At 37.1% G+C, this 15,298-nt stretch overlaps 1 protein-coding gene across 1 annotated transcript in view; it reads left to right on the top strand.

Annotated features, from left to right (window-relative positions):
- LOC131030598 (syntaxin-32) overlaps positions 1 to 10,734 on the top strand; it is a 66,493-nt gene extending 55,759 nt beyond the window's left edge. Inside the window, exons 2-5 of the mRNA XM_057961468.2 lie at positions 8,264 to 8,514; positions 8,693 to 8,859; positions 9,969 to 10,166; positions 10,262 to 10,734. Of these exons, the coding sequence (XP_057817451.2) occupies positions 8,264 to 8,514; positions 8,693 to 8,859; positions 9,969 to 10,166; positions 10,262 to 10,421 (776 nt within the window). The 3' untranslated portion in view covers positions 10,422 to 10,734. The remainder of the gene's footprint in view (positions 1 to 8,263; positions 8,515 to 8,692; positions 8,860 to 9,968; positions 10,167 to 10,261) is intronic.
- Positions 10,735 to 15,298: the final 4,564 nt, after the last annotated feature.

The following is a 15,298-nucleotide window of genomic DNA, read 5'->3' as shown; positions in this document are numbered from 1 at the left end:
ATCTCTTTTTTTTTCTTTTCATGCAATCAATTTGGTCACAAGGCAAGAGATTTTGGAGTTGAAATAGCCCAATTCGATCCCTAAAGCAAGTCAACCACGGATGGTGCCATCATCGCAAGGCATGACAAATCATGGACATTACACACATTAAATAGTTTAGATCATAGATGGAAGACTCGTAGAGTACTTGGCAAGTCTTGAAAAACTCGCTAGTTTTTCTACTCGACCAGTATTTACGCCATAAACTCGCACAAAAATTCAGCGAGTCTTTGGCAAAAACTTGGCTGCATAAAAAAAAGAGGCCTAAACATGTCGAAAAATCATCTAATTTTATTTAAAGTCAGTCTCATTTTCTTCATCAGAATATATACATGAAATATAACATTTAAGTATAATGTAAGTTATATTTCGTCTATATATTGGTTGTGTTTGAGAGTGGTTTCAGATCTCTAGGAGTTATAATGCAAATTCTAGGTTTTAAAAGGTCTTTTAAATTTTCAGACAGTCAAATTTCAGTAATTAGTAGGCTCCTATCAGCATTCTCTCGCTCTCTTTGATACCATGTTTTGGTAATTGATTGAATTAGCTATGAACTTGAAATGTACATATAAAGAGATTACAAAACGATGTTTCTAAAAGAAACAATTGTAAACAAAAGTGAGATTAGAAACTAAGAAACCTTAAGATTCCTGAATGACCATCAAATAACTAAATATTACTTTAATAACTTTATCTACCCCTAATTCTAGACTTATCTATCTCCCTATCACTCTTCCTCTATCCCCTCTCTCTACCACTTTCTCTCTCCCTCCTCTCTCCCCCAAGATCTAGACCTCTCTCTCACCCTCAGACCCTTGCAAGGGGTGCTACCCTCAACCTTGTTTTGGCGAGGTGGAGGAGCCACATCGGACTCTTAGGACTAGACCCTCTAGTTCTACCTCTCCCTTAGTTTTCACTAGAGATGGGAAGAGGAAGATGTAAAATGTTCTGATTTAGTATTTACTTTTAGTTTTACAAAAGCAATTTGCTATTTCATTTTGTTTTAGACTATTAGCCATCAACATTCCACATGAGGATGCCATTTTGTACCTAGTTTGCATTTAAATCAACAAATATGTCCATACTCAGCTTGTTTCTTTTATGTACTCATTTATTGACTCATTGGGTGCATCTCCTCATTGAATTTCAAAAAAATGCATTTCTAATTAAATTTAAACAAATTTTTAAGTTGCTGAGTTTTTACTGACTTTTTGCTGAGTTTTTTTTCGGGCCTTGGTGAGTTTTTGTGTTTGGCGAGTAGTTCAACAATGGTTTAGATTAAGGTTATTGCTGTCCAAGAAGAAAGAAACAAGTTTGATCAAGGAATAATTAATTCATTAAATGATGTTGTTACTTGTTAGTAAACAAGTAAGACGTCTGATTAGAGACAACCAATTGAGTGTGGGAAGAGACATGGCTGTTGTGAGATACAACTCCTCACATCATGTCCCTTCAATAGCTATGAGAGGAGAATCATAGCTCACAAAGAGGCATCAAAGAATTATTTTATACATTCAATTCAGATTGAGAAGCGGTCAAGAGAGCCATCAATCTGCCAGGTAAATTGATGGTATATTATCATCATTTCCAGGGCTATAGACACAGGAGTAAAGAGAATAATAATCGGAGACAGCGTTAGAAATCACATGAGTTTGAGAAGTCAGTTCAGGGAGAGCGATCAGATATAGATACTTGTATTCTATATACAATCAGATCCATAAATGTGTGGTTATAAGGATATAATTCAGGAAAAGCAGTCAGATCAGGAACTCAGACCATCAATATCAGTTCTGGTGATAATTGGACAGAATATAATGATCCAGTTAACTCTCAGCAGATTTATATACTTTCTAGAGGTCATATCAGACCTCCTTATATTGGTGGACATCATGCAGTATAACAGAATTTTACTCTTTTATGCATAAGGAAAGTTGTTTAATATTGTCTTCATACTGATACATTCATTTAAGTTTGTTCATATTCTTGTTAATCTAATTAAAGAAGGTTTGTAGATTATATACCAACCAGACTAAATCACAATTGACTAAATAATTGACAAAATTTTAAGAAGATCCACAAGGGCTATTACAGAAGCACATTATGGTTGGAACAAAAATAGAAGTTCTTATGGGTTTTCAAGAAGGAACTATAATTCTTTTGTCCTCTTTGTGGATTATAATGTCATATGTTATAAATGTAACAATTATGGGCACAAAGCACAATATTGTAGAAGTGGTTTTGTGAAACCAACTAAACAGGACACCATGAATAATACCATGGATAAACAAAAGAAGAAAATTATATTAGTATGGAGGACATGAGAAAAATAATGAGAAGAATCCATGCTTGTGCAAACTGCACTTCATGCACTTCATTGAGGAGAAGCATGAATTCAGGGGGAGCTATTCATTTTATTATCTTTCAGCTCCATGGAAAAGACAATTCAAAGATAGATCAGCTAATTCATTGCCATTGATTCTAAGTTGAGAGAGAGTTATTGGAAAAGGGAAAATGATGTCACTAATGTCAAGAGGAAGCATTATAGAAAGAGGGAATTTTTTTGAAGAACATTAATTCTCTATGCTGGCTGACATGTAGACGTTTGGCGCCTCTTTTTGGTGTTTTTGAAAATGAAAATGAAATAAAATGTGTTTAATTCTGATAGCGTCGACCTCCTTGATATGTGTGTCCATCTTGGGAAGTAAATTCAAATAAAATAAAATATTTTTCCATAGTTACAAGCCTCGGACTCAGCAAGCTGATTTTTGACTCGGACTCGGACTCGGCGCCCAGACTCGGCAAATTGAAAAACCCAAGAAATTCAAAGATTTTTAACGATTTTAAACTTCTTTTTGTTGGTGTAAATAAATATTCATTATGGATATTATTACACTTTACTTAAGTTAACTTAGGATAATGCATCTCTTCGTAGTTTGGTTTTGAGACACTTAGGGAAGTGTGCACATAGGGATAGAGCTTGTAGGAGAAATTCCACCTTTTGTGGTCTTATTTTGCTGTTACACTCCACATTCGGTGGATCATCCACCTCATGGAATATTATATTATTTCTCCTACCTACCCCTAGTATTTCTTACCTACCCTTGTTTCTCATTGAGCCACATGTCATAATTGTGTGCTCGTACATCCATATGGCCTTGCCTATATAAGCAGGCCTATATTCATTGTATTGGTTAATCCAGTTGATCATTTGCATATTGATGAGAATACAGTTTTGTTCTTGTCATTCTATTGTCTCTCTTTTTATGCTTTTCATTGTGCCCTTGATCTTGGCAAAATCCTACACTTTCATGCATTTTTTAATAAATAAGCATTAAAGACACAATAATCTCATCAAATAGAAGCACATACACAAGTTTACATTGATCACATAAGCATAAATGCAAATTTTAGGCTCGCGCTGAAGGAAATAAGCTAAACTAAATAACACATTAGAAATATAGATAGTGTCAAATGTCTACAAAATTCATGGAATATGAAATCCATGTCATCAAAAGTTCAAAGCATATATCAAATTCAACATAAAAAGCTAGAGCCTAGAAGTCTAAGGCTCAGAGGAGCCAATATCAGTCGACCCCGCAACTATCTTACGTGTGCGCCTAAGATAGGTCCTGGAACGTTTTGTAGCCATGATCTCTGCCTGTGTCTGAGGCTCAGGCTCACACTCAGTGACATCCATATCCTCATCCACATCATCCTCGAGGTCCTCCAATGGGTCTCCTCATGCTCTAGCCTCCTCCTCTGCCATCGCCACTGCCACTGCCTCTGCCATTGCCACTAATGTCATTTTTTTTTAACTTATTATTTTCTCCCTGCGTGGCAGAGTCTGACCCACGAGACTCGGGGAGTCTGCCGAGTTTGACAGACTCGGCGAGTCTGCCAAAACTTGGCCAGACTTGGCTGAGTTCGAGTCCAGAGGCCATGGGCCTCGGCAAGGGCGACTCGCCTCTGGACTCTGCAAACACTGTATATTTCATGCCCTTTGGGCCAACCTTGTGGAGTTGACCGCCCAGTTTTGGAGGCAAATCAAACTTGAATAAAATATTTATCTTGGCCAGCCCATTCTTGAGAGATGCAACCGTTGGTAAAGAGGTGCATGGGTTGTATATATAAGAGATCATTTGAGGTCTTTCACTTGAATATCATTCCCATTAATAGCAGATCTTGTCCAGGCCTTAGAATCAGATCTAAGGAGCATAGATGAGATGTCATTATTGAAGATTGTTGCAGACATATGAGCAGATTATTGCAGACCTTGTGAGCAGAAATAATTGAAGGACGTGAGAAGATTGTTGCAGACCTTATGAGCAGAAGTTTTTGAAGGATTCAGACTAAAGAGAAGACCCTGAAGGTGAATTGATGTGGATCTTAGAGTGGTTTATTTAAGGAGAATGATTGCAAGATCTTGAGCAGAAATGTTGCAGATTTGTTGATATATTTTGACCAGATTTTTTGAGAGAGTTAAGGCAGATCTTGAAGATATTTGGAGCAGCCATCTAAGGCAGATTTGTAGCAGATTTAATAAGACCTAATTCTTGTCTTTAGAGGTTGGTGCTTCTCATAAAAATATATTGGTGTCTCTTGCTAAGTTGGTTCTCAGTTCTTGGGATTGGTATCTCCAGTGGTTTGGTGCCTACGAATCATCTAAAGGGGTTTGGTGCCTTCGAAGAGAGATTTATATATAAGCAATATTTTGCTGTTGTTTTCTCCTGCAAGAGTCTCCACATAAATTGTGTTCTTAATTGCTTGATCTTACATTTATGTAACTACTGTGAATGAATAAGTTTTGAAGTATTGCATTTGTGACTAATCAATTTTTGAAAATTAAAAGATTGTTATTATATCCTGATTCACATCTCCCCCACACCCCTCTCAGTATAATTGTGTGCTCTTCACTGCAGCTAAGAAATTAATTTCTATATTAAAAAAAAGAATGATTCAAGGGTGCATGTTATGTTTGAGAAGAGTGATTACAAGTAGGGAGAATTTCGTGATAGTTAGAGGCACTAGGAGTGGCACCTTGTTTAGGTTTGATGCATCTACATTCTTTAACTTTGTTAGTGTAACTGATAACTCTATTTTGTGTAAGTTGTGGCACCATAGGATGGATTGCATAGCTGAGAAGGGTCTCAAAACCCTCATGAATAAGATGGTTGATGGTTTCTCTAGTTACTCGATTGATTTTTATTTCTATCAATATTGTTTATGTAAACAACATAGAATATCATATAAATATGGAGTACTAGGGATGAACAAATTTATAAGGTTATTCATTGTAATATTTTTGGTCCTATGAATGTGTTGATTGGAAAGTCTTGCTACTATGTTTCCTTTATTGATGATTATTCTAGATATTCATTGGTTCACTAGACAGAAATAACTCCATATATCCCACAGAAAAATTGAGTGGCAGAGAGGATAATTAGGACTTAAATGGATAGGACTATAAGAATGTTTAGTGTTAAGATTAAACAACATTTTTAGGCTAAAGTAGTTTAGGGAACAGGTCACTACTTCTACTCTTGTTGATAATACTCCCTATAAAGTATGGATAGGTAAATGATCATCAGTTTTAGAGTTTTTGGCAATGAGACATGTTCATTTTGAAGAAAAATGTTCTAAGCTTGATTTCAAGGCCAACCGATGTGTTTTTGTGAGTAATGGTGAGACCAAAGTTCCCAGACTCGGACTCGGCAAGGCCGACTTGACTCGTGACTCGGCTATGACTCGGCAACGACTCAGCAATGACTCGGCAAAATTAAAAAAACCTCAAAATTAAGAGATTTTTAACAATTTAAAACTTGTTTCATGCACCCATTATTGAATAAAGCCCAATTATAATGTGTGCTAGCTTGTTATGCCATGAAAGGCATGCTGGTAGAGTATCTACTTGTTTGGGGCTTTTGTTTAGTATTTTCTTTGGCCAAATTGAAATTTTGGGAGCACCAACATGAGACATCATGAACATCTTCACTTGGAAACTGTAAGGAATGCTTGTGTATGGTAGCATTAAATAGTGTGCTTTTTGAACTTAGGTTTTACCTTGGGACTATAGTTGACCTTGGTCTTTCTTGGACCTCTTAGTTTTTAGGCTATATATATGTTGGATGGAAGGGGGAATTGTGAGGCCAGAAGGGTTTGAAATATGCTCCTCAGAGACATGTCCCTTGCCAAAAATAACCTTGTGCCCCATGGGGGGATTTTTTGGGATGTGGGGATAGGTAGGAAATATCCCCAACTCACCCCCTTTTTTCAAAATTTTAAGAAACATCCCTATTGTGAGGTACTCACACATCGCCCCATTGCAAATGAAGACCCCCACTTTTTGCTTTCTAAGGTTAGCTCTTTTAGTTTTGTTGTTGGTCGTTTTAGTGTCTTAGCCTTTGCATTGAAGGGATTGAGTTTCTCAAAGGTCATCAAATCAGATGGATCTCCTCAAGGTGGAGTGAAGGAGTTTAGGTCAGTTGAGTGATTAGGGGTTATTTAGATCATTCCTAGGGTTTTTGTGTACTATCTGGTCACGCTTCAAGTTGCTAAATCAAACCTTGGTTGAATGCATAGTGTCCTCCTAGGTCCCATCCCTTACATCAAGGTCAGAGTGAACTTGCCTTAAAAGTCTGGAATGTCATCCTGATCCTGAAATGGCCTGAAATTTGACTAAGTCTGGAAATTTGAAGGATCCTCCAAAAACTAGATTTTGCATTATAACTCATGGAGGTCCGAAACCACTCTCAAACATCCTGACAATATATATGGAATATAACTTAAAGTATAAGTGACAAAAGACATAAGGAAATGTCACTTATACTTAAATGTTATATTCCATATATGAATCCTGACGAAGATACTAACTTGTCAAACAAGTCAAAACATTGACTTGTGGTGGCCGAGTTTTGGAGCTTGGACTCGGCGAGTTTTGCCATAACTCGCCTGAATCGCGAGTCAGGCGAGTCCCGAGTCAGCAAAACTCGCCGAGTCCGAGTCCCGAGTCAGCAAAACTCGCCGAGCTTGGCTCGACTCGCCAACTTGGCGAACTCGCCTGACTCGCGGTGAATTTGGGAACTCTGGGTGAGACCATTAAATGTGATAAGCTTTGGGATCTTGTAGTAATAAAAATATTATATTCAAAGGATGTTATTTTCAAGTAGCTGAGGGGATGAACAACCTCGTGTGAAGCCAAACATAATAGTGCATTTTGATATTAAAATCAATAAACATGAAGATGGAAAAATAGAATAACAACATGATGGACATGTTGAGGAAGCAGAAGGTTTAAATTCAAGTTGCAATGACAAACCACAAGAGCCTCTTATTACACCTCTTCAAAGATACACAAGGAAAAGTAATCCGGATGAAAGCTATAGCCCTTGTGATTGTGATTACAGTTGAGTAGTTGTTTATCATGTATTGACAATGAACCTATATCTATGAAAGAAGTTGCCTTCAAATGAGCATCAGTCTTTGTTAGAGGCCATGAAAGATGCAATAAAGACCATCGACAAATGTGACATGTGGGATCTAGCTGAGTTGCTCAAGGAAAGGAAAGCCATTGTATGAAAATGGGTATTTAAAAAAAAAAAAAAGAATATAAAGTAAGTTAGAGTGGTAAAAGGACTACTTAATGGCAAACGGTTAGTCCTAGGTTGAGGGAGTGAATTCTTGATGCAAGCTTTGAATATGCATGACGTTACAATGAACTTTACCAACTTTTGTATGTTCTTTGACATTAACATTTTGCCATCTTGAATTTAAAAGTCTCCCATAGTTGAAGGTGTAACATGTTTGCCACATCATGTTGAGTGGACTGGTTCTATTAGCTTGTTTTTTATTATCATATTTCTAGTTCCACTCTCTTGCTTACATTGTTTGGTTTTGTTTACTTTGGAGTAATACATTCAGAAATTGCTATTCTGCATTTTCTATGCTACTTATATCACATATAAATTTTGCACTCTACTCCCCATTTTATACTTAGATATATATTTCTTCCACTCTAAAGTCGAGAATGTACTAGGTTATTCTGATTGCTTTTCCATAGTAGGCTGTAACACTATTTTTCCATCTTTAGGTTGTGTTGTGTGCACTATTTAACATTTATATGTTTTAGACTTTTAGTTGTAAGTATGGTTTTTCACATGGGCATTAGGGTGAAAATGTAACTTTGATTTTCTGAGAAAATTTGACACTTTGTATGTTATGACTACAGTAGCAAAAAGGACATCCATGTTTGATGATCCAGCCATAGAGATTCAAGAGCTTACAGCAATCATCAAACATGATATTAGTGCTTTAAGCTCTGCCATTGCAGATCTGCAAGTTCTCTGCGATTCTCAAAACGTAAGTGGGAACATCTCAAAACAAACGACAGAGCATTCTATTACAGTTGTAGATAACCTAAAGAATCGCTTGATGAATGCTACTAAAGAGTTCAAGGATGTACTGACCATCCGCACTGAGGTATGACTAACAAATTTCACCTTCAATAAATAAGCTTGACCTTTCTTCAAGCTTTGAACCTTTTCTAGGGACAGATTTGATTCATGTTAACCATATGATTGATAAATCCCTTGATTGGGGACATCTGATGGTTCGGATCTTGTGAGCCTGAAAAATTAGTATTGGATGACACTTGTAGAACTTGAAGGTGCATGAAAATAGAAGACAGCTGTTTACTACTACTGCTTCTAAGGATGTGAAAAATTCTTCTTTACGACAACGATATCTGGGGCTGGGTACTTCTAGCAGATTGAGTGTTAACCCTCCATGGGCAAATGGATCTTCTTCACAGTTTCTGAACCAAAGGTGATAACACATTAAGATCTTCTAGTTCAAAAGATTTCCATTGATTGCTTGTCAATGATTCCAAAACAGTTAACCACTGACTGTTAATCAGAATTAGTATATGAGCATTTCAGGATTATTTACAATTGAAGACATTCTTCTTTGTCATAAACAACAAAATTTCATACATTGCTAAATATTTTTAGAACCTTTCATGGGAATATATTATGCAAGCAATGCATCTCTATTCAGATTGAATCTAGAGCCCATTTGCTGGACTGTCATACGTGGCTGAAATTTGATGAGTAAATATAGAAAGGTATGGAAGCAGTCCTATGAAAAAAATTCTAGCAAACACGTATGGTGGAGTTCAACTGCTATACTTGTTATAAATGGACAATATATTTTTGCAAAGAAGCGAGTTAATCTATAGAACCATGACATAGTTACCGTTTCCTGTTGTCGAGGTAAGATTCTATTTGTCATGTTTTCTGGTAGAAGCAAATTATCCTTTGTTTTGATTTTGGTTAGACTGTCGTTGCGATTATCATGTGGCTTCTAACTAATCTACCTACGACTAAGGGAATCTCCCGAGTAAAGAAGAAAACCACCCCATGAAGGATGAGCCTGATGAATCCCATTTGTGAATGTTTATGTTACGATTATCAACTCACATCTAATATTAGCAAGTTAGTGTTAGCATTTTATGTTAGCTTAGCGTTTAAGACTATGCCATTTTCCCACAAATCCATGGTAACTACAATTTTTGGTGAGACTTATATATGTTTTCACATATCTATTGTGATATATATTTGAAATATGCTAGTTCTGTTTTAAGTGGAAGAATTCAAATTGGGCAGTCTTTACTTTTGTTTTTTCCTTCAAAATTCAGGTTTCAAGTGCAAAACTATCTGTGATTTGTGGTTTAAGAGTACCAATCCAGACGTTATCTATAGAGGCAGTACTTTTCTCTATCTTCTTTTGCATGTTTTTCATTGGACAAATGAGCAGCTCAGAAGACTAATACTTGATTAATAAGAGAACAATGTTAGTGCTTTCCTCTATTTTGTTATTTGGGATCAGATTTTGTTAATACTTAATTCTGAAAGGTGCTTTGCTTTCTTATGAAGGCATCATTCAAGTGGAGAGCCTTCTACATTTCCTAGAACACAAACACAAGTTCAACAAGAAATGGTTCCTGAACAGGGCAACTACATGCAAAGCAGGGCTGAAGCTCTCCAGAATGTGGAATCAACTATTATGGAACTGAGTAACATATTTAAGCAGCTTGCTACTATGGTTGCTCAGCAAGGAGAAATAGCGATCAGGTTTTCAATATACTTACACATGCACATTTTGTTAAACAGTCCAGGGAAGCTTTTGCAAAATTAAATGTTGCAATGGATGTTGCCTCTATTTGCAGGATTGATGAGAATATGGATGAAACTTTAGCAAATGTTGAAGGAGCACAAGGAGCATTACTGAATTACCTTAATTGGATATCATCCAACCGGTGGTTAATGGTCAAGATTTTTTTTGTATTAATTATCTTTTTGACAATATTTGTTATTTTTGTTGCCTGAAAAATATATGAAACTAAGAATGTGAAAATAATACCATACAAGAGGCGGCTGTATCAATACCATACCATTTCAGATATCTTACAAAGGTGGTTTTCTACTTGTAATGTTGGAACATACGAAAGAATTGCTTCAATTATGATTTTTCATATTTTGCGTGTAATATTCGTTTGGGAGAGAGAATGGCAGGGATGCAATTATATGTGAGAAACTTTAATTCCTGTTAAAGTTTGAATTTCTGGCATAAATAATATGGCAAAATTGATTGAATATTTTTTAAAATATGGACCCTTTTGTGAGCCAAGTTTAAAGGTAATCCAGCTTGAATCTACAATTTGAGATCCTATCTCTTCTTTTTTTGTTTTTTTGAATAGCATGTGTCTTATATCATGCTATATGACAGAAGATTACATAAAGATTGGTATAAGGGTGATGCAATTATAGTTGGAGGGTTAAATTAAAAGACTATCTAAACATGGGGTGAAAGATAACATTTAGTATGGAGGTGATGCAATTATAGTTGAAAGGTTTGATAAAGATTATCTAAACATGTAGCAAAAGGCAACTAAAGGCAACTAAAGACCTTTGCATGATATATAATTGAAATTTAAACAATACATCTCATATTATTACTTCAAAACACAAATACTTCATTAACTTTACAATTTTCAATACAATTTAGGGATCACATGGCCATTCAATATAAATCTGCAGGGACTGCAAACTACCATTTACTCTGCTGCTTGCTGAAAGTAACCTGTCTTGTCTTCAAAATGAATTAGACACCTTATAGGTAAGAAAAATATAGAAAGATGGTACTAAGAGAAAAAGTAGTTATCACCCTAGGTACATGTGTTAAGGGTCAATGAGCCCAAGTAGATAATTTCAATTTAAATTTCGCTTTGAAATTGGTGCATCCACTTGAAATGTGGTAGAATAACATTTTTTTTATTTACACTGGTATGCGGATCTCAAGACTAGATGTGGCCTTGTTCAAAATCAAGCCCTAGGGGCAAAGCTAGTATAGAAGATGACTAAGGATCCAACAGCCAGATGGGTTAGACTTATGTATGCCACATATGTTGTGGGTGGTGCGTCAAGCAATTTCATGAGAAATAGCAGTTTGCCTAAAGGATCCAGGATATGGAACTTCATTCTTAAATGCAGACCTCTAGTCGCTGACTACCTTTCTTGGGACATTCATGATGCCTCTTCATCTTTATTCTAGGAAGATTCTTGGGGGTTTTATCCAAGCCTTGATAGTCTGATTTCTATACGATCCACAAGGGATTGGCTTAGATCTAATTGGGTTATATATGTTAAAGATAATGTAGCCTTCTCTGAGGAAGAATCAAAATTCGGGCGGTCATGGAGAAGTTTTGAAGGGTTGTCTCTCCCTCTTAATGAAGTCGACCAACTTCTAAATGCCATCAAGCATAGACAGATGTTTTTTAGAGATGGTAGTGATTCCTTAGTGTGGACTCCATCAAAATCAAGTCAATACAATGTTAAGGAAGGCTACAATCTTCTAGCCAATCAATTTGAGTCTAAAGATCTTGGAATTCCTCAAAAACTCTTTTGGAACAACAAACTCATTCCTAAAGTGGGGGTCTTCGCTTGGTTGGCAACCAAAAAGAAAATTCTAACTGTAGAAAGGTTCAAGAAAATGGGTTTCGAAGGCCCCTCAAGATGCATTCTTTGTAAAGCCCAGGAGGAATCGGTGGACCATCTTCTCCTCAATGTCTAAGTGTTGGAGATGGCTTTGTGCTAGGCTGTGTTGGATCACTGCTCTTCCCAATGACATTGTTTCCCTTTTTCAGGGCTGACCAATCAGACCTAAAGATGAGATCCTTAGCCCCTTATGGGAAATTAGTCCTTCTTGCCTCATATGGGAAATCTGGAAAGAAAGAAATAGGAGGATTTTTTATAATAAAGACAAAAAGGTAGACTCAATTCTCAATTCCATTGAATGTTCAATCGTGGAGAATATCAATTGTAAACTTGCCCTTAACCCCAAATTCCAATAAGGAATTCATAGATTGGGATGGCAAAATCAGACTCAACTGGGATGGCATTATAATTCCCCCCTTTACTAGGAATAAGAACGCTGATAGGTTGATAGAAGCTCTTTCGTTTGGTCTCCTCCAAAGCCAGGAAGGTTAAAGTTTAATTTTGATGGGGCTTCAAAAGACAATCCAGGCCCATCAGGCATAGGCTGTGTAATCAGGGACCATAATGGAATTTTCAAAGGTAAGCTCGCAGTTCCTATTCAACCGGATACTAATAATGTGGCAGAATTTAAAGCTCTCTTTTTGGGTCTCATTGAGTGCTCCAAGAGAGGTATCAAAAACATAGAATTTGAAGGTGATTCTGCAATAGTAATTAATGCAATCAAATTTTCAGCAATTCCAAATTGGTGTTTACAAGCTTTATTGGAGAAGACTGTCTGTTTTGAATGTGTTTGAAAACTTCTCCTGTAAACATATATACAAAGAAGCTAATTCAGAGGCTGGTGTGCTCTCGAAAGTAGGGGCAGATGGTTTAGAATTAAATTGGTGGGAGAATGATCTCAGAATCCAACAGAACGACTAAGTTTTAGTAGATTTGTCTTCCTATTCAATGGCAGGAGGTTTAGGTTCAAGTCCAAGGGGGGAGTGTTTATTGGCTTCTACTTTTCAAATTTTATTTTGTCTGATCCAGCAGGCTTTTCTAGTTCAAATTTTATTTTAGTCCAATATTGATTGAATCAAATGTGCCAACCGTTGTAGCCTTGCTCTCTTCCTTTTGTTTGTTGAGGTGACCAGCGCAAATTCGTATTTGAAAATTGGCTGTTGGTTTTGGCGCCATTTTCCAAAATTGCCCCTTTCTTTTCTCTTCTCCTTTCAACGGCCCCTGGGGTAGTGTTGACGTGTCTGAAATCGCATTGCTGCAAACTCCATACGGCCAACGTAGAATAGAATAACCAGCCGAGTATCCTATTCTCTCTTGAGATAAGGAAATCCCTAATGCTATTTTCTGCGTTTTGATCAAAGGGGATAACCTCAAGGTTTCTTTTGTCAAGTCTTGACTGCGCGATATCTAAGTGGTTTGATGTGTTTATTGCTGGAAACACAAGGGGGACTTACGTTGGATGCGTAATTTATAGACAAGTTCCATGGAACTTTTATAATCTTTCTATCAAATGATTTCGGTTAAGTTGATACTGTTTTAATGGGACTGCAGATTTTCTGGATAAAAAAGGGGAAAAAGGAGGGAAGGATAGGGAGAGAGAGAGAGACATGAAATGTAAATTCTAACTAAAATAGCAAATTTAGTCAAGCAGACAGACACCTCCAAGAAACTAGATTAAACATCACCAGCTACTTAAGCACAATGTTTGCATAAATCCAGTGCAATCTTTAAAGGAAAACAAGATTTTCATGTTATCAAGTACAACATTAGAACTTTTACATTCATAGTGAGTGTTCAATAACCGAAATAAGCATGAAAGGTCCAGATTAACAATGCAGAAAGAAAGACAATTAGCCATTCCCCAATGGTGTGGACTGCAAGGATTCTATCAGATGCTTGCCTGAAAATGCTATGTAAAAGAAATAAACATTTGCATGAAAAATGGAACAAAACCTGTCTGGGCTCTTAGGCATATCATGATAAGTTGGGAAAAGAATGGGCGATGGATTGTCTACCAACCAAGTGGCACCATTTAGAGCGGGTGGATTATGCGCCATCTGTGGCTGATTTGCTTGAGTCAAAATAGGAACCGGAGTTGTAACTGTTGGAACTGTAAAAACTGAACTTGCTGGAACAACAAACTGGTGATTTGCAGAGCTGGACTCACTGGGATCTACAGTCCAGCGATAACTCCTATGTCTGTAGAACTGAAATCCAGCAAATCTTTCCTGCTTTGGGCTTGACCTTAGGACTCTTTCGAATCTCTCCGGAGAGAAAGATCTAATTTGTTCCAGCGTGAGTTGTTTTCAATGTCAAATCTGTTGGTGCGGTGCGGGAGCTAAATTAACCTCCTCTTGATCTCTCTGATTCTATGTGTCAATGCGATCAGCAATATCCTGTTCTTCTTCAAGGATCATGCACATTCGGGACCAATCTGGATAGTTTTTTTTACTAACCAAGCCAAGCTATATAAATCAGTAATAAGGCTTTCTTGCTCGTCGTTGAAATCCAAATCTGGCCGTATCATTGGTTGAGGGTCTCTTTCTGGCTGGGGAGGATTAATGGTTACGCCCATTATTCACCATATTAGTGGACCCGAAAGAGAACTGTCGGATTTCCTTAAGAACTTGCTTGCGAAGGGCAGCAATCCGTTGTCTTTCTAGATTTTTCCTGATCACAACCTCTATTTGCGAACCCTTTTCTTCTTCTTGATTGATAGTGCGACTTACTCGTCTGAAAAGAGGATGATCTGCTTCTGATTTCCAAGCCAGGGATCGTAACTGATCTGCAATATACGACTGGTTTATTCCCTGATCAGGCTATTCAAGGGGAAGGTTGAGCGGGAATTCATGCAGCAATACCATACTGCATCATGAGCCGCCCTCCTAGTGTTGTTTCTGTTGCGCGCGGAAGAGGGTAAAAAGCTATAGGGTTACTCTTTACAAATGCAGGTTGATATGATCTTGATTTAGTAGTTTAAAGATTCATCATGACCCTCCTTCTAGCGCCAATTTTGTTGACGTGTCTGAAATCGCATTGCTGCAAACTCCATACAGCCAACGCATAATAGAATAACCAATTGAGTATCCTATCCTCTCTTGAGATAAGGAAATCCTTAATGCTATTTTCTGCGTTTTGATCAAAGGGGATAACCTCAAGGTTTCTTTTGTCAGGTCTTGACTGCGGGATTTCCTAGTGCTTTGATGTGT

The sequence above is a fragment of the Cryptomeria japonica genome, chromosome 8, assembly GCF_030272615.1.
Source record: "Cryptomeria japonica chromosome 8, Sugi_1.0, whole genome shotgun sequence".
NCBI lineage: Eukaryota > Viridiplantae > Streptophyta > Pinopsida > Cupressales > Cupressaceae > Cryptomeria > Cryptomeria japonica.
This window is presented reverse-complemented; position numbering and strand designations above follow the sequence as displayed.